This window comes from Hypanus sabinus, chromosome 16 (genome assembly GCF_030144855.1).
Source record: "Hypanus sabinus isolate sHypSab1 chromosome 16, sHypSab1.hap1, whole genome shotgun sequence".
Lineage (NCBI taxonomy): Eukaryota > Metazoa > Chordata > Chondrichthyes > Myliobatiformes > Dasyatidae > Hypanus > Hypanus sabinus.
Window position 1 is genome coordinate 62,821,883 of NC_082721.1, and position 21,465 is coordinate 62,843,347.

General features: G+C 42.0%; 1 protein-coding gene and 1 long non-coding RNA gene across 8 annotated transcripts in view; one reads left to right on the forward strand and one right to left on the reverse strand.

The window, feature by feature from the left end:
• Nucleotides 1-2,614: 2,614 nt before the first annotated feature.
• The window catches only part of LOC132406370 (uncharacterized), a 147,363-nt gene continuing 128,512 nt past the window's right edge, over nucleotides 2,615-21,465 (forward strand). Inside the window, exon 1 of the long non-coding RNA XR_009516147.1 lies at nucleotides 2,615-2,743. This is a non-coding gene — a long non-coding RNA (uncharacterized LOC132406370). The remainder of the gene's footprint in view (nucleotides 2,744-21,465) is intronic.
• The window catches only part of smarca4a (SWI/SNF related, matrix associated, actin dependent regulator of chromatin, subfamily a, member 4a), a 216,958-nt gene continuing 211,625 nt past the window's right edge, over nucleotides 16,133-21,465 (reverse strand). For 3 of the 7 annotated variants that reach the window (XM_059991937.1, XM_059991938.1, XM_059991939.1), the window contains 3 exons: nucleotides 19,734-19,863; nucleotides 18,329-18,468; nucleotides 16,135-17,417 (listed from right to left, as the gene is read on the reverse strand). In XM_059991937.1, coding sequence (XP_059847920.1) covers nucleotides 17,385-17,417; nucleotides 18,329-18,468; nucleotides 19,734-19,863 — 303 coding nt within the window. In that variant the 3' untranslated portion in view covers nucleotides 16,135-17,384. Of the gene's footprint in view, nucleotides 17,418-18,328; nucleotides 18,469-19,733; nucleotides 19,864-21,465 lie in introns of all 7 variants that reach the window. The other 4 variants (XM_059991943.1, XM_059991936.1, XM_059991941.1 and 1 more) reach the window with 3 other exon arrangements.

A 21,465-nucleotide genomic window follows, 5' to 3' on the forward strand; every position in this document is an offset into this window, starting at 1 on the left:
GGTACACGTACCACATAATAATCTACCCAAATAACAGCCTTGACAATCCAAGGATGTTCAGGTGTTATTTTGAAATTGATGTGTTAATAGATTGCTGCAGATTTTGCAACAGTTCCGGATTATAGTTTTGAAGTAATTCACCCTCACTGGCATCACACCAATACTCCAGATCAGACTTATTCTTGCTTTAATGTCACCAGTGTTTGCTCATAACGTTAAAACGTATATCCAGTGTGCATATCCCATATGTAGAGAGAAGGCAAAAGAAAGGGAAATATAAGGACTGACAGTCCCTTCTTAATTGCTGGCCTGATATTTCTGATATAAGTCAAAACCACGGCTGCTTTGCGAAGTCACAGTGATTATCTGAGAGCTTGCCAATCCAACCTCACCGACAAAAAAACCATGTAAGTGCAGTTTTAATGCCTCTAAATATAAAGAACATATAGCATTAAAATGATCCTTCATCACAGATCAAATAATATTGAAAGACTGAAAGAGAATAACCATTTTGGCATAAGCAAGGTCCCTCAAGTAGCTCGACTAACAGTTTGACCACCGTTATTCAAGCATTGTGTGATTTTTAACATATATCTCACCCACTGGAACAGGCAAACAGATGTTCAGTTTAATCTTTCATTTGAAGAATGGCTAGTCTGGCAGGATGGTGCTGCGCCTTCAAATCAGTTTCTATAAGTTCTGGTAAAGGGCTTCATCTTATAAGCTTCTGAGAATCACTAACTGGACAAACTGTAGGCTGTTTACAGAGTGCATAGATCAGTTAGCTCTTCAGTAAAAGCATTATATAAATTGAAATTGTAGTTATAAGACCCAACATGGATTGAGAATGCTTTTCATTTGTCTTTAAAAGATATTTTTCACAAGTAAAAGGCAGAAGCAGAAATAGGCTCAGCTTGTATTTCCACAGGTGATTGTAACCTTGAGACCACCTTCCTACTTGATTTCAAAGCCCCTTGATTCTCCTAATGTCAAAAAATCTGGTGTTCACCACCATAGTTAGCAATGGAGCGTCCATAGTCCTGTGGAGGGCAAAGAATCATAAAGATTCGTAATCCTCTGCATAAAACTAATTCTCTTCATCTTCATTTTAAGTGGCTGATCCTTCAATCATTCTGCTCCCAAATCCTACAGCTTGAGGCAATAGCCTCTTGTTAATCCTGATAACCCCTCTCAGTACCTTACTTCAACATACTGGAAATCTTGAGCAACGTGGACACACAAATACTGGGGGGGGGGGGGGAACTAATCCAATTGAAACGTACATGATTCTGAGAATGATTGACAGGGTGGACATGAAGTAGTTGTTTCTCAGTGAATGGCACAAAATTGGAGGCTTGTGGTCAGAGGAAAAGGAGGTAAGGAACAAAATGAGAAGTTTCTATACCCAATGAGCTGTAAATCTTTTGAATTCTCTTTATCAGAGGTAGTTGGATGCTGAGTCACTGGGAATGAAAGAAGGCAAAGGGTAGCAGAAGATTCAAATGGGAAAATGGAGGTTGCTGAAAGATCAGGCGTTATACTGAATGGCAGAGAGAATAAAACTGCATAGCCTACAATTTCACGTTCTTAGATAAACAAAGGTAGTATTTCCATAATTGCTTCTGGTTCATTCTTAATACCAATCACTGCAACTAGCCCCTAGCACCTCAGTTAAAGGGGAAGTCAATTGCTGGTAGATTGCTATCGGATAACCTGTCTATGGACTTTGTTTTATGAGTTAACTGGATGGTTGACCGTGTCCACTCTCCCATGTCACGACCAACAACACAAGTCCTGCAACTGAGCAGGGGAATCCCTCACTCCTTTGGCTCAGTTTTGATTAAACATGAGTGCCAGGTTAAACTCATCCTCCACTTAATGAGGCATTAGCTGGTGGTTCAATGGCTTCAACACAACAACAAAGCGATTTCTGGAGTATTATGTTAATTGCTAATGTGTTTACTCTTGAATCGTATAATATCAAAGCAAAAGTTCTATCTTCATTACAAAAGTGTTTGAATATTTCGAAGAATATTCATTAAAATAATGGCTTGTGTAACACTTTTTTAACAAAATAAACTTTATTCATGGTAAAAATATTTACAGGAATAAACTTCAATAACTTTTCATTTTGTACGTTCACAATCACTGATTTCGCACTTCTATTACATTCAAATGCCTCGATAGCACTGCTGCCTCTCATGTGGCACGTTGGGTGGTACACAACTACAATACTTGAAGTTTATGTGACACTCGATACCGATGAACATTACAAAAATTACAATTGATCATAGAGTATCGATCCTCCTATTCCCCGAGTCTGTCCTGCAAAGAACCATTTTGCCTACGAGCACACTACCCACCCCCACACTCTCCCTTCGTATAAGGACTTTCAACCCCGAGTTGTATTTTCTGCCTGTTGGTATGTTAACGATCTAACCTGCGTATTACTTTCTCATGATTGCTGTCCTACTAGGCTCCTCCCTCTTTGTTCAAAGAAGAAGGTTAGATTAACCTGGCCATATGCTCTCATCCAATAGGCTTTCAATTTGTAATCTGATGTGCACAAGGCTATGCACTTCAGGGTTTATGTGGCTACACACAAGTCATACAACATTTCCCAACCTCAAAACTCTAAAAGACCTTGGATTTAAACCAAGGATTTTCTTAACCCTTTGCTTTCCTGTTGTTTCTCTGTCCAACAGAACCTCCAGGGCAGCCTGCTGCCTTTACTCTTAATCAGGTAAGGTCCTAACACCAATTTTACACGCATCAGATGAAAAAAATGTAATCATGCAGATGCATATATTTTTAATCAAATTGACCAGTGCAATTGCAGTTATTGATGCAAACAACTGCGAACAGGAAGGGCTCTACAACGGGTAATTAAAACTGCCCAATGCATCACCGGCACCAGTCTACCCACCATCAAGGACGTACATACAGAAAGGTGCCAGAAAAAAGGCCAATGATATCATGAAGGTTCCCACTCTCTGCTCGTGGACTGTTTGTCCCTCACCCATCGGGGAAGAGGCGACGCCGCACCCATGCCAGAACCATTAGACTCAAAAACATCTCCCAAGCCATCAGGCTAATCAACACCTCCACCCATTAGCCCATCCCACCACCTCTATATCTGTATCCGCCACTCCTCTCTATGACCCTTCAGCACCTTTCACCCTCCTCCCCATGTACTACCATTTACACTCTACACCTCATAAGTACACTGATAGCCACTGCTTTCATCCGCCCCGCTGCCACCCAGAAGAGTTCCTCTTCCCAAGTCACCTTATTACTTCCTGACATTATGTTCAGATACTCCTGCACCAAGCATCACTTTATGCACATGCAATCACTCTATGCATATAAACTAATCTCCCGTGACTATAATCAATATTTATATATTTTGTTTTATTGGATTTCTTTCATATTTATAGTTATTGTGTTTTTTACGTTGATCGGATCTGGAGTAACAATTTTCGTTCTCTTCTATACTCATGCACTGAAATAAACAATCTAGAATCTTGACTTTTAAAGCGATGCACCACTGTATGTTTTGTGATAAACTTGAATATTGAATTTTGGTTTGGTCTCACATCTTTGGTACAACATTGATTAATGTGGTTGGAGGATCAGGGTTGAAGATTGGTCTGTTCCTGATTCAAAGTCTACACAGATCGGTCTACTTTCCCTGTATTAGTTGGATCTGCCAATCAGGGTACCTGGAGCCTAAGTAAAAACAGGTACGGTTAGGCAGTATCAATACTCTGAAAGGTTATTCAAAGATTCTCTGCATTATTTGTTGTTTTTAGTAACGCTGCCAACAAACTTCCAACATTATTTAACCTTGAACTAGTTCAAGGGCACAGAATTCGAAATCCATTTGTGAGGGGGGGTGGTAGTGGTAGTGAGGAGGGCAAAGTTTGCGATTGGTCTCACATAGGAGGGCATTTGAGCTTTGCCCTTACAAACAAACACCGTCAGGGCCACGGGAAAAATGAAACGGAATCTGATGACAGAGTCGGAGACACATCCACAGCATAAACACTGAAGGTTCATACTTGGTTTGTAGAGACCGGTGTACAGATTTACAGGGGGATGGGTGGGATGCAATTAGCCGGTTCAAAGAGAAGAGAAATTGTCCTTTTGTTATTTATAATTAGTTACAGGCTGTTGTATTTCCAGGATTTTATATTTACACTTCAGATGTCCGGTAGTCATAGTACTTTTGATCGAGTATGTTATTTATTCAATTCTTTTGCATAGCTAGCCACCAACTTGCTTTCAGCAAGTTGTATAGAATTTTATGGAAAAAATAAATTCTTTACATTCCTCAGCAAAACAAGTGCTTCTGGTATGAGTTGCTGGGCTGGTAATGTGGGCGTTTCAGAGTGATTCACTCCATCAGGCCACTCTTCTTAGCCCAGCCCACTTTTCAAGATGTGCGCAAGTTTCTAACGTCAAAGCCATTGAGAGTCTGCCGATCTGATTCGGGAGCGAGCGGCTTTGTCTCACTTCATTATAGTACTTAAGCCTCAGCAGCGATGATTAGGTTGAGTGTCTCAAGGATCTTAGTATTTTAAAATCGTTCATTTATGTTTGAACATTTATGTCTACAACCCTGTAACAACCAATTCCTTTGCACTGTGACATTAGTTTTTTTTCATATTAGTTCTGTCGTAAATTCCATAAGGTTTGATCAGAAGCTCTCCAGCAAGTGTATTATGCATGAATGGAATTTGGGGTGCATCTGTGAGTAACTTAACATCCACATTCCTTCGCAAGCTGCTTAGGAGGTAATTATAAACAATCGTCAGGTTTATCCCGATTTTAATTTCAGGGTTTCCTACTCTCTCAAGGATGAGAGTAGATCTTTGTACTTTATATTGAAATCATTTAGGTACCTGTATATTTCATCACCTGGTGTGGACATTTTGGCTGTTTGTCAACCCCTATTTAATAATGGTAATATGTTTTCATCCGTGCTGACCAATCCATCTGAAGACAATTCATATCTCATCATGGGGATATCAGAGTAATATTTCTGATCACAATTTTACACTACCAGAAGTCACAGCCTCATAATACAAGGGTTGTCACTTTAGAACAGAGATCAGGAGGAATTTATTTATCCGCAGAGAAGTGGTTCTGTGGAAGTCATTGCCTCAGGTGGCTATAGAAGACAAGTCATTGGGTATATTTAAAGCAGAGGTCAATAGGTTATTGAAGGTGTTAAAGGTATGGGGAGAAGGCAGGAGAATGGGGTTGAAGGGGATAGAATTGCAAATCAGACTCAATGGGCTGAATGGCCTGGCTCAGCTGCCATGTCTTATCTCTAACAAATTAAAATGCCCTAACAAAATACTAATAATACTAGTCCACATGTAAGGGTAAGTAACACTAATGTGGGGTGGCAAGGTAGCATAGCAGTTAGTGCATCACTTTTCAGTACTAGTGATCATCGATCGGGATTCAATTCCTGTCACTGCCTGTAATGAGTTTTGTGTGTTCTCCCTGTGACTGCATGGGTTTCCTCCGGGTGCTCCAGTTTCTTCCCACATTCCCAAGATGTAGCTGTTAGTAAAGGTTAGTAAAATGTGGGCATGCTATGTTGGCACTGGAAGCATGGCAGCTCATGTGAGCTGCCCAGACAATCCTTGCTGATTTGACTTGACACAAAACAATGTATTATACAGTATATTATGCTTCAATGTTTGGATGTACATGTGACAAAGCTCCCTTTACCAATAGCATAAGTGGATTGTAAGAAATGTCATGAAAGAGGAGAGAGAATTTGAAAGGGTTACAATAACACCTCTTCTTTAACACCTTTAATGTGCCCAAGGACCCTTTGAACAAGAATCAACTTTCAGTGTCCTTAGAATGAGTTGGTCAATAAGGCAGGGTTGTAAGGGGCATCTTTAAGGAAATAGGAAATGGGAAAGTCTGTTATTGTTTACAGAGAGAACTTCAAACCTCATCCTGGGAACCACATGAGTGGCAATGGTTTTAAAAATTAAGTTAATACTATTGAATATATTGAACATACCTGTTTATTATATTGTATACATATATTTTATAATCAATAAAGTTTATATTTTAAGTAAAGTAAGTTTATGGAGAGAACTTCACAGTTTAAAGCCACGGCAGTGGAAGGCATGGTCACCAATGATGGAGCAAGTAAACATGGGGATGAACAAGGAGACAGAAACAGATAAATATTAATATCTCAGAAGACGCCAAGACTAAACTTAAAGATCTGAAAGGTTAGCTTGCAGTGAAGTGTGTCATTTTACATCAACAACCAATGCAGTCTGAGATGTGCTGGGGGCAGCCCACAAGTGTCATCATACAGCATGGTATAGGCCCTTTGGCCCAAGATATTGTGCTGAATTTTTGACCTACTCGACGGTAATCTAACTCTTCCCTCCCACATGGCCCTCAATTTTTCTTTCATCCATGTGCCTATATAAGAGTCCCTTAAATGTTCCTAGTGCATCTGCCTCTACCACTATCCCTGACATCAAGTTCCACACACCTACCATTCCCTGTGTAACAAACCCTACCCCTGACGCCACCCACTCCCCCCACCCCATACTTTATCCAATTGTCTTAAAATTATGCCCTCTCATATTAGCCATTTCCACACTGGGGAAAAAGGTAGTGGCGGTCCACTCTATGATTCTTAACACCTTGTACTCCTCTATCCAATCAAAGTGAAAAGTCCTAACTTGCTCAACCTATCCTCATTAGACATGCTCTCTAAACCAGGCACAATCCTGGTCAGTCTCCTCTGCACCCTCCCTAAAGCTTCCACACCCTTCCTATAATGAGGTGACTGGAACTGAACACAATACTCCAATTGTGTGGCTATTGCATGTTAGTGGTGGCTATTGGCCAGTTGTGGGGGACTGTTGTGTAGGGATGGTGTTATAGAAGATGTTATGGCTGTACTAAAACCAGGGATAACCCACCATAGCCCACTATTAAACCTTGCAGATGCTTGATAGACCTTGAAGGCCCAAGAAATGAAGCACACTCATTAAGCTGTCCATAGCCATGCCCTGTGTGGTCTAAGCCCCAAGAAGTTGCCTGACCTGTTGAGTTCCTCCAACAAAAGGGATTTGGGAGTCCTTGTGCAGGATTCCCTAAAGGTTAATTTGCAGGTTGAATCAGTGGTGAGGATGGCAAATACATTGTTAGCATTCATTTCAAGAGGATTAGAATATAAAAGCAAGGATGTAAGGCAGAGGCAATATAAGGCACTGGCGAAGCCTTGCTTGGAGTATTGTGAGCAGCTTTGGGCACCTTATTTAAGAAAGGTTGTGCTGACATTGGAGAGAGCCCAGAGGAGGTTCATGAGAATGATTCCAGGAATAACAAGGTCATCACTTGAGCAGCAATTGAAGGCTCTGAGCCTATACTCACGTGAATTTGTAAGAATGAGGGGGGATCTCACTGAAACCCATCGAATGTTGAAAGTGGATGTGAAGGGGGTGTTTACTTTGGTGGGGGAGTCTAGGAGTAGAGGGCACAACCTCAAAATAGAGGGACATCCATTTTGAACAGAGATGAGGAGGAATTTCCTTAGCCAGAGTGTGGCAAATCTGTTGCCACAGGCAATTAAGGCAGAGGCTGATAAATTCTTCATTAGTCAGAGCATGAAAGGTTACGCGGAGACGGAAGGAGAATGGGATTGAGAGGGAATGAATCAGCCATGATGGAATGGCAGTGCAGAGTTGATGGGCCAAATGGCCTAATTCTGCTCCAGTGTCTGATGGTCTAACATCTTGTGTGTGTTTCTCACAATTATCCCTGAAACAGGCCCTTCAGCCCAACACATTTGTGCCAACCAACAAGTACCTACTGAAACTAATTCCTTTTAATAGCATTTAGCTCATTGTCCTTAATGCATTAACAATTAAAGTGCATTATGTTTTTTTAGCAGAGTTAAAAGCTTAACTTACATTGAAACCCTGGTCTGAAATTAACCGGAAGAGTGTTGAAGTGCTGTGGTTCTTCTTTACGTGCTGACATTACATAATCAACAGTTACAGACATTTACCGTAATTCCTTTGCCAACAACAGGAGAGGATCTGACCTCCCCTCATATCCTGCCTCGCATTCAGTGTGAGGGGTCTGGGGAAAAGGAAATTCAGGGAATTTCGCACTTGTGAGTCAAAAATACTTGGCACTGCTCAATCCCTTGTAATCCTACTCCTCCAACACATTTTTAAAATAAGCACTTTACAGCAGGCTATAAGTACAAAGAGAAAAGATCAGGAGGGAACTATTGTTCTTCCTCTTCCTTGGCAGATGTTTTTATCTGTGTTACAGCAACATTTCAAAGGTGGTGACCACAGATGGAACTAGAATTTCAGGAGAGACAGCGAATTCCCACCTGCTGTTCTCCATCATTATGGCCCAATGTACCTTCTCGTCTACTGCAGCAAGATATGGCAGAACTTGCTATATTGTTTGAAACTTGATAACTTGCTAATTAAATCATCACATCCTGCTTTTGACAAAAATCTATTTATGTGAATGTTTGAGAGCTTCAGACATCACCAGGCATAAAACGCCAACAAATCATTTCTGAATCATTGTTTTTTTTATCTGAGTGAAAGTACAAAACGATAGCAGGAAGACAATAATTTCTTGTGCTTTTTCCTACTGCTTTAACCGCACTGTGAGGTAACATCAAGTTCCCTTAAAAAACATGAAACTCCTGTCAATCTAGAGAACTGCAAATGACTGGGGTGGCAATGGCTAATGTGAGAGGACATATTTTAAGATGATTGGAGATAAGTATATGTTAGAGGTAGTTTTTTAAACAGAGTGGTGAGTGCATGGAACACACTTCTGGGGGAGGTGGTAGAGGAAGATGTATTAGGGACATTTAAGAGACTATTAGATATTCACGTGGATAAAATAAAAAGGAAGATTATGTAGGAGGGAAGGGTTAGATTGATTCTGGAGTAGGTTAAAAGTTTGGCACAACATCATGGGCCAGTACTGTGCTATACTGTTCTATGTAATATCATGGGCCAAATGGCCTTTCTCGTGATATATGTTGTACGCTCTACGAAATGGAAAGATGTATTGCAGCTCCTCCCTCTGCTCCTCTTAACAGGACCCTATGAAATAAGAGCAGCAGGGCAGGCTATTTGGTTGTTCCAGCCTATTCTATTCCACTTATCCCCTCAGTGCACTCTGACCCTCATGCACTGCTCTTCATCATTGGTGTTCAGGTCAATTATGTTCAATTTTTACAATATTTTGCAACACCCAGACTTCTCTAGGTTCTCTGGAAGAGGGAAGAAAAGCTGACTTCGTAAAAAGCGAGTAACAGTGAAGAGAAAATTTGGGCAATATTCAGTGTGGCTTGGCAGACCTGATCTCCCTCTGCCCTTTCACTTTCCAGTGAGCTGTTCTTTTCAAAACCAGCAATAGAGCTCATTACATCACCTCCATTTAATCAGAATCAGGTTCGTTATCACTGACACACTGTACATTGTGAAATCTATTGTGTACAATAGTAATAATGTCTTGTGTGATATATATATATTCAAATAAGTAGTGGAAAAAGAGAGCAAAAATAGTGAGATAGTGTTGATGTGTTCAGAAATCTGATGGTGAAGAAGATGTAAGGGTAGGGGTAACACTAATCGTACTTACAGGGTTAAGTGCCAGGAGGGAGATCAGTGGAGCAGAGGTGTCTAGTCCACTACAATCTATTTGATCAAGTTATCTAGTTTATCCTTCACTCCTGCACCTTCCTCATTGCCCTCTTATTTAGTTTCCCCAATCAAGCTTTTACTCAATTCACTCTTGATTTCATTAGCAGTGGTGACTCATGTTCTAATTCTCTTACCACTGGTAGGAATTCTTCATATGTTTTACGGAAGTATTATGAAGCAAGATTATACACAAAAGTCTAATGGAAGATGCTGGTGCTGACCAACAGCTTGGTCAGAAAGAAAAGTTTTACAGAGCACCTCAGGAGGCGAGCTGTAAAGGTGTAAGGCTGAGGAAATGGATTTATTGTTTTTTTATATTGATTTAGCGATTTATTTGGCTCTTCCAGCCCAACAAGCTGCACCACTCAGCAAACCACCTATTTAACCCCAGCCTAATCAAAGGACAATTTACAATGATCAATTAACTTACATCCTTGGAGTGTGGGTGGAAACCGGAGTACTGGGAGGAAACTCACATGTGTCACAAGAAGGGTGTACAAACTCCTTACATACAGTGCTGTAAGTGTGTAAGACCCTTAGAGACTTGGCAATATGAATATTTCTCCTCACGAGTCTCGAACAGTAGTCAGCATAATTTTAGAATTGGTGAATCACCCATTTAAGACAGATGAGAAGGAAAATGGTTATGAATCTCTGGAATATTCTATCACAGAGAGCTTCAGGAGGATGAATCACAGAATATATTCATTGCTAAGGTGGATGGATTTACAGACATACGGGGCTGTTAAAGACTCTGGGGAGCTGAGGCCAAGATCAGATCAGCCTTAATCTTTTTCAAAAGCAGATCAAGCTTGAAGAATTGGCAGCCAACATGTGAAGGATGCAGGTTTTCATATAAATTTAGATTATGCATTATTTAATCCTTTCACACATTGATGGTTTTCTTGAGGATGCCAAACATGGACCAGTTGGGCCTAATGGCTTGTTTCTGTGCTGTGTGACTGCACCTATGACTCTATCTAGTCCCAGGCTTAAGCCAATGCTCTCCAAAGCCTAGTACCGCCATTGCCATAGCAACACAAATTAGCTGACTTCATTTAATCTGATGCAGACAAACAAATACGTTTTGAAAACAATTTCAGCTGACTCTCAGGAAGATCAAAGCAGAGATCATCTTTGAGAACAGCCCTGCCAGGAAATGCCCAGGCAAGTTTTAATTCTGTTGTACACACAGCCAATAATTATCAGCAGTCTACAAACATGCTACAATTTATGCACAGTGACTACTTTATTAGGTATACCTGTACACCAGCTCGTTAATGCAAATAACCAATAATGTGGCAGCAGCTCAATCCATAAAGGCACGCAGGCATGGTCAAGAAGTTCAGTTGTTGTTCAGACCAAACATCAGAATGGGGAGGAAATGTGATCTAAGTGACTTTGACCGTAGAATGGTTTTTAGTGCCAGATGGGGTGGTTTGAATATTTATTAACTGCTGATCACCTAGAGATTACAGAGAATGATGCGAGAAACAAAGAAAATCCAGTGACTGGCAGTTCTGTGGGTGAAAACACGCGGACTGTCAGACACCCTGAGCCAATAGGCTGGTCCCGGACTTATTTCCACTTGGCATGATTAACTTATTATTTAATTATTTATGGTTTTATATTGCTATATTTCTACACTATTCTTGGTTGGTGCGACTGTAACGAAACCCAATTTCCCTCGGGATCAATAAAGTATTTCTGTCTGTCTGTTAATGAGAGGATATTAGAGGCCAGACTGGGTCAAGCTAACAGGAAGGCAACAGTAACTCAAATAACCATGTGTTGCAACACTGGTGTGCAGAGGAACATTTCTGAACAAGACATCGAACCTTGAAGTAGATGGGCTACAACAGTAGACGAGCACACCGGGTTCTACTCTTCTACCTAATAAAGTGGCCACTGAGTGTAAATGGTATGATAATGAGATATGAGATTTCAGCTAAAACTGAATTTTGGATAATATTCGGGTTACAAGTGTTTTTAGCAATTTGATCTCACCCATACCCATGAACCTACAGCAATGATTGTGCGGCTAGGCACAGCTCAACACATTGACACATCTATAGTTGGCAGAATCTCAGATGTGGATGAGGAAGTGTGCAAGAGTGAGAATGACTGGCTGGTTGAGCGGTGATGTAACAACAACCTTGTACTCAGTGTCAGTAACACTGAAGAAATGATTGTGGATTTGAAGAAGGGGAAGTCAGGAGAAAATATACCAGTCCACATCAACGGGTCGGCAGTGGAAAGGGCGAGAAGTTTTAGTTTCCTGGGGGTCACCATCTATGAAGATCTACCCTGGGCACAATATTTTGATACAGTTACAAAAAAGTGACACATCAATGACTATATTTCATTCGGAGTTTCATTATGCCACCGAAGACTCTAGTAAATTTCTATAGCTGTACTATGGAGAACATTCCGACTGGATGCATCACCATCTGGTATGGAGGCTCCGATGCTCAGGATTGGAAAAAGCTGCAGAGGGTTGTAAACTCAACCAGCTCTATCATAGCCACTAGCCTCCCCACTGTCAAATGCATCTCCAAAAGGTGGCACATCCACCATCAAGGACCCTCACTACCCAGGACATGCCCTCTTCTCATTACTGCTATTGGGGAGGAGGTACAAGAGCTTGAAGACACGAACACACTGATCTATAAACAGCTTCTTCCCCTGTGCCATCAGATTTCCTGAACAGTCCATGAACACTACCTCACTACTTTGCACTCTTTTTGCACCACTTATCTTTTTGAAAATATTACTTACCCTAAGTTAAAGGTTTAAAAGGATATTAGCCAAAAGTGAGCAAATGGAAGTCAAAGCATAAGGTAGATGGACAGGGGAAGATAATTCATCAGATCCTCACAAGAGCCTTCACCCAAAATGTTGACTGTTTATTCTTCTCCATAGATGCTGCCTGACCTCCTGAGTTTTGTGTTAAAGTACTGTCAATTAAAGTCATATCATAACACAATACAACACAGAACCAAGCCCTTCGACCCATCAAGTGCCCGTCTAAACTAAGATACACAGCTTTAAGCTTGTGGGTTTCTATCTCGAGGATCCATCCTGGACCCAGCCCATTGATGCATCATGAAGAGGGCTCACCAGCTGCCCTACTACATTAGGAACTTGAGAAAATTTGGCATGTCACCAGAGTCTAGCCAATTTGTTTAGATATGCAATTGAGACCATTCTGACCGGTTGCATCACAGCCTGGTGTGGAGGAATTGCAAGAGACTTTAGAGGGTTGTAGACTCAGCTAATTCCATGATGGGCACAATGCTCCCCACCATCGAGGGCATCTTCAAGAGGCAATGCCCCAAAAAGGCATTATGGACCTTCACCATCTGGGACATGCCTTCTTCTTGTTACTTCTATCAGGGAGAAAATACAGGACCCTGAAGACCCACACTCACTGATTCAGAAACAGCTTCTTCCCCCGCCCCTCCGTCACATGATTGGTCCATGATCCCACAAACACTACACTAATATTCTTTTTTTGCACTGTTCTGTAATTTATAGTAATTTTTATGTCTTTGCACTGTACGGCTGCCACAAAATTTCACATCATCTAAGTCAGTGATAATAAACCTGATTCTGATTCTCAGTGCTTTTTATCAGGGACATTTGAAAACAGTTCAATAGCCTTTGTGGAAGGCAAGCTGTCAAAAGCCCATCAGAAATGCCCAGGCCTATCCTGGGGTTGGAGGCCATTCTGTGTATGCTCGAGGAGATGGGTGGATAAGAGGATGGGAAAGGGGTTTGTTTTGCTGTTGTCTTATTTTGTTCTCCTGTTTTTGTTATTGCTGCTGCTTGAGTTGTTCTGTTGAGCATTGTGGGAATGCTATGTTGGTGTTGGAATGTGTGGCGATGCTTGGCAAGTGCCACCAGAAAATCCTTGAGTGTATTGGTTGTTAATGCAAATGAAACATTTCACTGTATGTTTCAATGTACATCTGATAAATAAATCTAGAGCTGAATCAAAAATATCCCATGGTTGGGGGTCACAGGTTCTGATGCCCAAGGCCTGTTCCCAGCATAACTCACAATCTGCATCGATGGATGTGCTGCTTACACTTGGAGTATTGTGAATTGAGTATTTTGGACCCCTTATCCGAGAAAGAATGTGCTGGCATTGGAGAGGACCCAGAGGTAGTTCACAGGAATGATAGGGTTAACATATCAGGAGCATTTGATGGCTCTGGGGATGTACTCACAGGAATTTAGAAGAATGGTGGGGTTGGGGGGGGGGGGTGCAAATCAACCATTGAAAGGCCTAGATAGAATGGACATGGAGAGGATGTATCCTATAGTGGGGAGTGTCGGACCAGAAGGGACAGCCTCAGAATACAAGGATGTCCCTTTAAAACAGAGATGAAGAATTTTCTTTAGCCAAAGGATAATGAATCCGTGGAATTTATTGCCCCAGACAGCTGTGGAGGCCAAGTCATTGGGTATATTTAAAGTGGAGGTTGATAGGTTCCTGATTAGCAAGGGAGGGCATCAAAGGTTATAGGGAGAAAGCAGGAGAATGGGGTGGAGGGAAAAAATAAATCAGCTGTGATAGCATGGTGCAGCAGACTCAATGGGCTGAATGGCCTAATTCTGCTTCTATATCTTATGGAATGTGGCCTCTTCAAATAAAAAAAATTGGTTAGTCTGAGCAGGTGATCTGGTCAGTGAGTACCACAGACAAACTAGTCCATAATTGGAACATGAGATAGTCCTCTCTCCACTTATGCTGAATTATCTCCTTCTTCACAGAGCTCCACCGGGCTCCTTCATTGTTCCTGTTTCTGGAGTGAAGTTTGCAGCCTATCCAGTTTTTGGTATTTATAACCTTCTCGTTTGAGTATCATCCTTGTCAACTCTCTTTACATCTTCTACCTGTCTTGTAACATCACAAAGAACACTGTGTAAGCAATGCAAGTGAGAACATATGGCCATATAATCAATAAACTCAGCTATTTTAGATTAGCATCAGCCACAAATAGGAGCTGGAGACACACTGCCTGCATGTACCAGCGAACAAAATATTTTTGAAGTGTGGTAGCTATTGTAATTCAGGAATAACAGTAGCCTACTTGCACACAGCAAGATCCCAGAACAGATGGTGTATGATAGTGCTGTGTCTTTTCCAGAATACTTTGGTTTTATTTCTGAGCATAGAAAATGGCAGCATCCTGGAACAGTATTGTGGAATAGAGAGACCCAGGCACTTAGCACCTTAAAAGATGGCGACACAGGTAAATAGATTAGTTTTATTTTCAAATGTACATTTAAACATACAGAGAAAATGACCAACACAGTCCAATCCAAGGATGTGCTGGGGGCACCCGCAAGTGTTGCTATGCTTTCAGTGACTTACTAACCGTAAGCCATATTTCTATGAAATAAATGTGAGAGGAAGTTGGAGCACTTGGACGGAACTCACGCTGTCAATGGGAGAATGTACAAACTTCTCGCAGACAGCAGTGAGAATTGAACCCCGATCATCCGATTGCTGGTGCTGTGAAGAATTTTGCCAATATGCTACCATGCTGCCCTCAGTAGGGTGAAGAAGGCACCTGCCACACTTGCCTTTGCCAGTCAGGACATTAAATACAGGAGTTGGTTGTTGCAACTGTGTAAGATGCTGGCGAGACCAAACTTGGAGTATTGTGTGCACTTCTAGTTGTCCTGGCTATGGAAAAGATATCTTTAAGCTGAAAAGGTGAAAGAAAGATCCACAAGGATGTGAGTTGGGGGGGGGGGGGTTTGCTGGAGTAATAAGGAGTGGATGGATAGGCCAAAATCTTTTTTTCCTTGAGAGTAGGAGGTTGAGGGGTGACCTTACAGAGATATATACTGTTAATCACGAGGGGCATCGATCCATCTAGTCTGTGCTGACCTGATCTGCCTAGTCCCATCTATCTGCACCTGGATCATATTCCTCCAAACCAATCCCATCCATGTACTTATCCATGTTAAACTTTGATGTACAATCCTCATCCTCGAGTTAAAATTGCTTCATGGTTTCCTCTTCTCTATCTCACAGTGGTGCAACATTATTACAGCACCAACAGTCCCAGTTCAACTCCACTGCTGCCTGAAAGGAGTTTGTATCTTCTCTCCTTGACTGCATGGGTTTCCTTTGGGTGCTCCGGTTCCCTTCCACAGTCCAAAGGCGTATGGGTTACTAGATTAATTAGTCACATGGAGTATAATTGGAGAGTGCAGGGTCAGTGGGCCGAAGGGCCTGTTACTGAGCAGCATCTCTAAATAAAAAAACTTCACCCTCCAGAAGATTTATGCCCCTCCAGTTCTGGTCTCTTGTATATCACTGATTTTAGTTGCTCCATTATTAAAAGCTATACTTGACTCTAATTTTTGGTCCTTAAGGACAAAACTCTTTTTAACAGAGTTGTGTTTAATGACTAATACCAGGGGGCTTAATTTTAAGGTGATTCGAGGAAAGTATAGGGGGATGGCAAAGGTAAGTTCTTTTCAGAGTGTTTCATGTGTGAAATGCCCTGTGGTAGAGACAAGATCATAAGAGACAGTTAAGAAACTCTTAGATAGGCACATGGATGAAAGAAAATTGGAGGGTTATGTGAGAGGGAAGGGTTAGGTTGATCTTAGAATAGGTTGGCCCAACATTGTGGGCTGAAGGGCCTGTACTGTGCCATACTGTTCTGTCTTACATTCAAAAAATTTCAATGTTCTAACATTTTTGGCCAAGTGCCCTAATAGCTCAATGTTAATCTTTGCTTTTATCACTCCTATGAAGTGCATTGGGATATTGTACTAAATCAAAGTGGGTTGGATTACTGAAGGGTACTCTGCGTGCACGTACACACACACGCACACACACACAAACACAATATATAAATCAGACACAGTCAAGTATTTATTTTATTGTAGTCCAGTGATAATGACCGTACAGAATCCCCTTAGAGTCTGCAGAGATGGTGGTTTTGACCTGTTTAAAATACAGTACAGTAATGGGAATGAATTCCTACACACATGCTTACACAAGTCACAGTACAATGAGGCAAGGACTGCATGTGACTGACTGCGTTCGCACGGAGAGAGGAAACAAAATAGAACGTCTAGAAAAATCAAGTATTCCCAAATTCATGAGTTTTTGTTCTTTTCCTGGACAGACTTTTCCACGTTGCCATTCCTTGTGCACCAATCGGAAATGTGTTCACTCTGAGTTAGTGTCAAGGTCCCCCAATTCAACCCCATTTGGTTAATTTAATTAATATAACAATTAACCAGATGGCTTATATATTACACAGTGCGGGGAGACTCAGAGGGCAGTAAAAAGGAAGGAAGAGGAAAGATTTAGATGGCTGGAATTAGCAGCTGTGTCTGGAGATATCCTTATTTGCACAATGAATGCTGACTTGGAAAAGACTGCCATTAATGCCATTGGGAGCATGACCAGCTTCAACACAGCGAGACACTAAGTTGATAAACCTACATGCCTTCTCTTCTGCTGCTATAAATATGCAAGATTACATCGTATACTAAGAACGTACACTACACTGCTAGCTGGACACAGGTACCAGAACATCGCACAGTCACTTTCAGAGGGATGGACAAGCCCCAGTGTAGATCCCAACACAGAATGTTATCCTGAGATTAATCTTCATCTGTACCAGTTCCTGACCGTTCCTAAAAATGGAGATAGAGAAAGAAAATAAATAAAATTCTGAGACAATCCTGGTAACTTTGTCACCTCCAGCCTTCGTTGCTTTGTGAAACCCTGCTACATTTTAAATAGGGGCAATATGTTGATAAGTGATATTGGTCGGTGTGATTGCCCATTCTTTACATGTGGGCCTGGAGGAGCATCCTGGACTGCAGCTTATACTGTGCCTGTTTGGTCCTACTGGCAGGACTCTTACCTCTGAGTCAGAGAAGTCCTGCTCCGGACCATACAGCTGTCAGTGCTGTAATGATGTGATTTATTTAGAGATACAGGATGCAAACACAGCCTTCTAGCCGAACGTGCCCGCACCACCCAATCAACCTACTAACCAGAGCACTTTGACTGTATCTCCAAACACTGACCCATACATCCTGAGAATGTGGGAGGACACCAGAGCACCCAGAAGAAACCCATGTGCTCTCAAAGAAAACATACAAATTCCCAACAGACAGTGGCGGGAATTACACTGGCGCTGTAATAGCGTTACGCTACCACGCCTACTGGATGAAATGTTGGGACCCAAACAATTACAAACTCTGTGGTTCTACCACAAAGAACAGAGGGGTCATCTCTGTGCCTTTGCCAAAATTTCCCTCCCAGCCAACATCAATGTGCTAGATCATCTGCTAATTATTTCTGATATACAAGTGTTTTGCCCTTACAAAGTCTGTTATTGCAGATCGCAGCACACTTTGTATGAAAGCTTACGAAAATGTGTCAACTATAGCTGGTGAGTTATTACAAAGCTACAACCTTGAATACATGAGGCCAACATGGAGGAGGTTACTGGCCACCCAATACTGGAGTTCCCGTATTAAACTCAACTTTGTATAACGGAAACTCTGCAATAATGGGCTCAGGTACTGGGTCCCACCTCATCCACTTCCTCCTCCGTGTCATCATCGCTTACAATAGGTTTGGACTTGGAGGTGCGGCTAGAGCGTTTCCGCCCTTTCACTCGATCCTGACTCTTGTCCTTCCGGCTCAGCTTAATCTTCACTTTCACTGATCGAGCTGCGAGTGGGAAGAAGGGAGAGGGAGAGGGAGAAGGAGAGGGAGGAAGCAAGAGAGAGAGAAAGAAATGGGGTCACCACGGATTTACCTTATCACTGGCAGGATACATATGCACTGATCAGAGTTATCAGATGTAGTGACTGGAAGCCCGTAGAGGGGTGTGTGTGTGTGCCACGCATGTGTGCATGTGTCGAGAATGGGTGCGTGCGTGTGTGCGTGCACGTCGAGAGTGGGTGCATGTGTGTGTGTGTGTGTGTTCATTCTTAATCTGTAACTCAGCTCTGTACCCTTGATCCCAGTGAGTTTGCTTGATATCCCCATTCCCCAAGCTGTTCATTTGCCAGAATACCCTCCTTCACCTGGTGTGTGTTCTCTCAGCTGGAGACTATCACCCTGAATTTGGATCGAATCTGTTCCAATTTCCCTGCAAAGCGAGAGCAGTTGGGGCAATGTAGTGCAGAGAAATCTGTCAGGATGTTCTTTCAGTTTTTGGTTCTGTGAACCTATCTCCAGCTGAGAGGGCACCAAACCCCCTTGGTCCAATTCCCTATCTCTGCTTTGACTTCCTGCTCACTTCACCAAGCTATTTCACCTCAAATCATTCTCAGTTGAAGGGCTTTGTCTAGATCTGGAGGTGATACTGTGCAAGGAACTGGGACCAGAAGATCTTATCAAAAGTTCCTGAGACAAACAGGAGCTTGGTCAGGCCGCATTTGGAGTATTATGAGCAGATCTGGGCCCCTTTATCTGGCAACAGCGAGGGTCCAGAGAAGGTTTACAAGAATGATCCTGGGAATGAAAGGGTTAATGTATGAGGAGTATTTGATGGCTCTGGGCCTATACTCATTGGAATTTAGAAGAATGATGACATCTCATGAAACCTGTTGAATATAGGATGGCCTAGCTTGAGTGGATGCTTTCAAAAGTCTGGGAGTCCAGGACCTGAGGGCACAGCATCAGAATACAAGGACATCCCTTTAGAATAAATATGAGGAACTTCTTTAGCCAGAGAATGGCGAATCTGTGGAATTCATTGCCACAGACAGACATGGAGGCCAAATCATTGGCTATATTTAAAGGGGAGGCTGATAGATTTTTGAATAATAATGGCGACAAAGGTTACGGGAAGAAGGCAGTAGAATGGGATTAAGAAGGATAGTAAATCAGCCCTGACCAAATGGAGCAGCAGACTTGATAGGCCTAATGGTCTAATTCTGCTCCTATGTCATATGATCTTATGGCAGCCAAATGCATTCCGGTCTTACATTCTGACTCCGACCCCTCTTCTTCCTCCTCCTCTCCTTCCTCGCTATCATCCTCACTGTCCTCTTCCTTTTCGATCTTCTGCCGTACGCTGGTAAAAACGGATTGGAGCACAATGGAATCTTCATAGATCTACAAGGAACAGGAAGAGGACATTATCAGCAGTGGGATGACTTACAAGAGTCAACTACTCAGTAACATGCAATGTAGGGTAGAAATATAGAATGTAGATAATAAAGTTTTAGAGAAATACGGGCCAAAATCTGACAAATGGGAAGAGCTCAAGTAGACAACTTGGTCAGCATGTTTAAGTATGGGCAAAGGGCCTGTTTCCTTGCTGTATAAATCTACACTCAGTTCCCACATTATTAGGTACACCTGCTTGTTAATACAAGTATCTGAACACCCAATCACGTGGCAGCAACTCAGTGCATGCAGACATAGTCAGGAGGATCAGTTGTTGTTCAGACCAAACATCAGAATGGGGAAGAAATATGAAAGAAATATGAATCAAGTGACTTTGACCATGAAATGATTGTTGGTGCCAGATGGAGTGGTTTGAGTATTTCAGAAACTGCTGATCTCCTGGGATTTTCTAGAATTTACAGAGAATGGTGTGAAAAACAAAAAAACATCCAATGAGCATCAGTTCTGTGGGTGATAATGCCTCGGTAATAAGAGAGGTCAGGGGAGAATGGCTTGACTGTTTCCAGCTGACAGGAAAACAACAATACCCATGCATTACAACAGTGGTGTGCAGAAGAACATTTCTGAATGCATAGTATGTTGAAGCTTGAAGTGGATGGGCTACAGCAGTAGAAGATCATGGACAGAAGATCATATTAGTTACAGGAGGTACCTAATAAAGTGGCCACTGAGTGTAGTTCACACAAAATGCTGGAGGAACTCAGCAGGCCAGGCAGCACCTATGGTGGAAAAGAGTAAATAGTCAATACTTCGGGCCTAAACCCTTCATCAGGACCGGAAAGGAAGTGGGGAATAAGAAGGTGGGGAGGAGGACAAGCTAGAAGATGACAGGTGAAGCCAGGTGCACGTGTGAGGTGACCATTGAGTCCATGGTCATTGTAGCCCATCCACTTGAAGGTACAACATGTTGTGTGTTGTCTGAGCCCACGTGCCTGAGATGCTGCTGCAAGCAAGATTTTCACTATACATGAACCTCACTGTACTTGTGCACATGACAGCTTGATTTGAGTAGAGGATCTCTATAGAACTTTGCTTTACGTGCAGTGCAGGGAGACAGAAAGGTGCAAAGGTAGATTGTGAACTCAATACAAAGAGGTCATGTGTGCATACTGGTCCTCTGCTAGAGCACCTCTCTAGTTCAACCAACCAACCAGCTCTTTCGCTACAACTCCAGGTTTTTTTCCATCATATATTTATCCAATTCCCTCTTAAAGACCACAATGTAACCTGCCTTCACCTTATTCACATGCAATACATTGCAGGTTCCAACCACATACTTTGTCAGAAATCCTTCCTCTTTATATTGTAGCTTGTGTTCTCCAGTCTGTACGAAAACTGTCACAGATTCCCTAATCTCTTTTATCTGCAGCCCCTTATCTCAGGATACTTTTTCATAATTGTTTTCAAGATGCTCTCCATTGCCTTCACGACCTTCCCAAATGAGGGAACAGAATCGAGCTCAATACTCCACTGAACACTGGATTAGTGCCCCATAAAGTTTAGTTTACTTCACTGCATCTATACTCT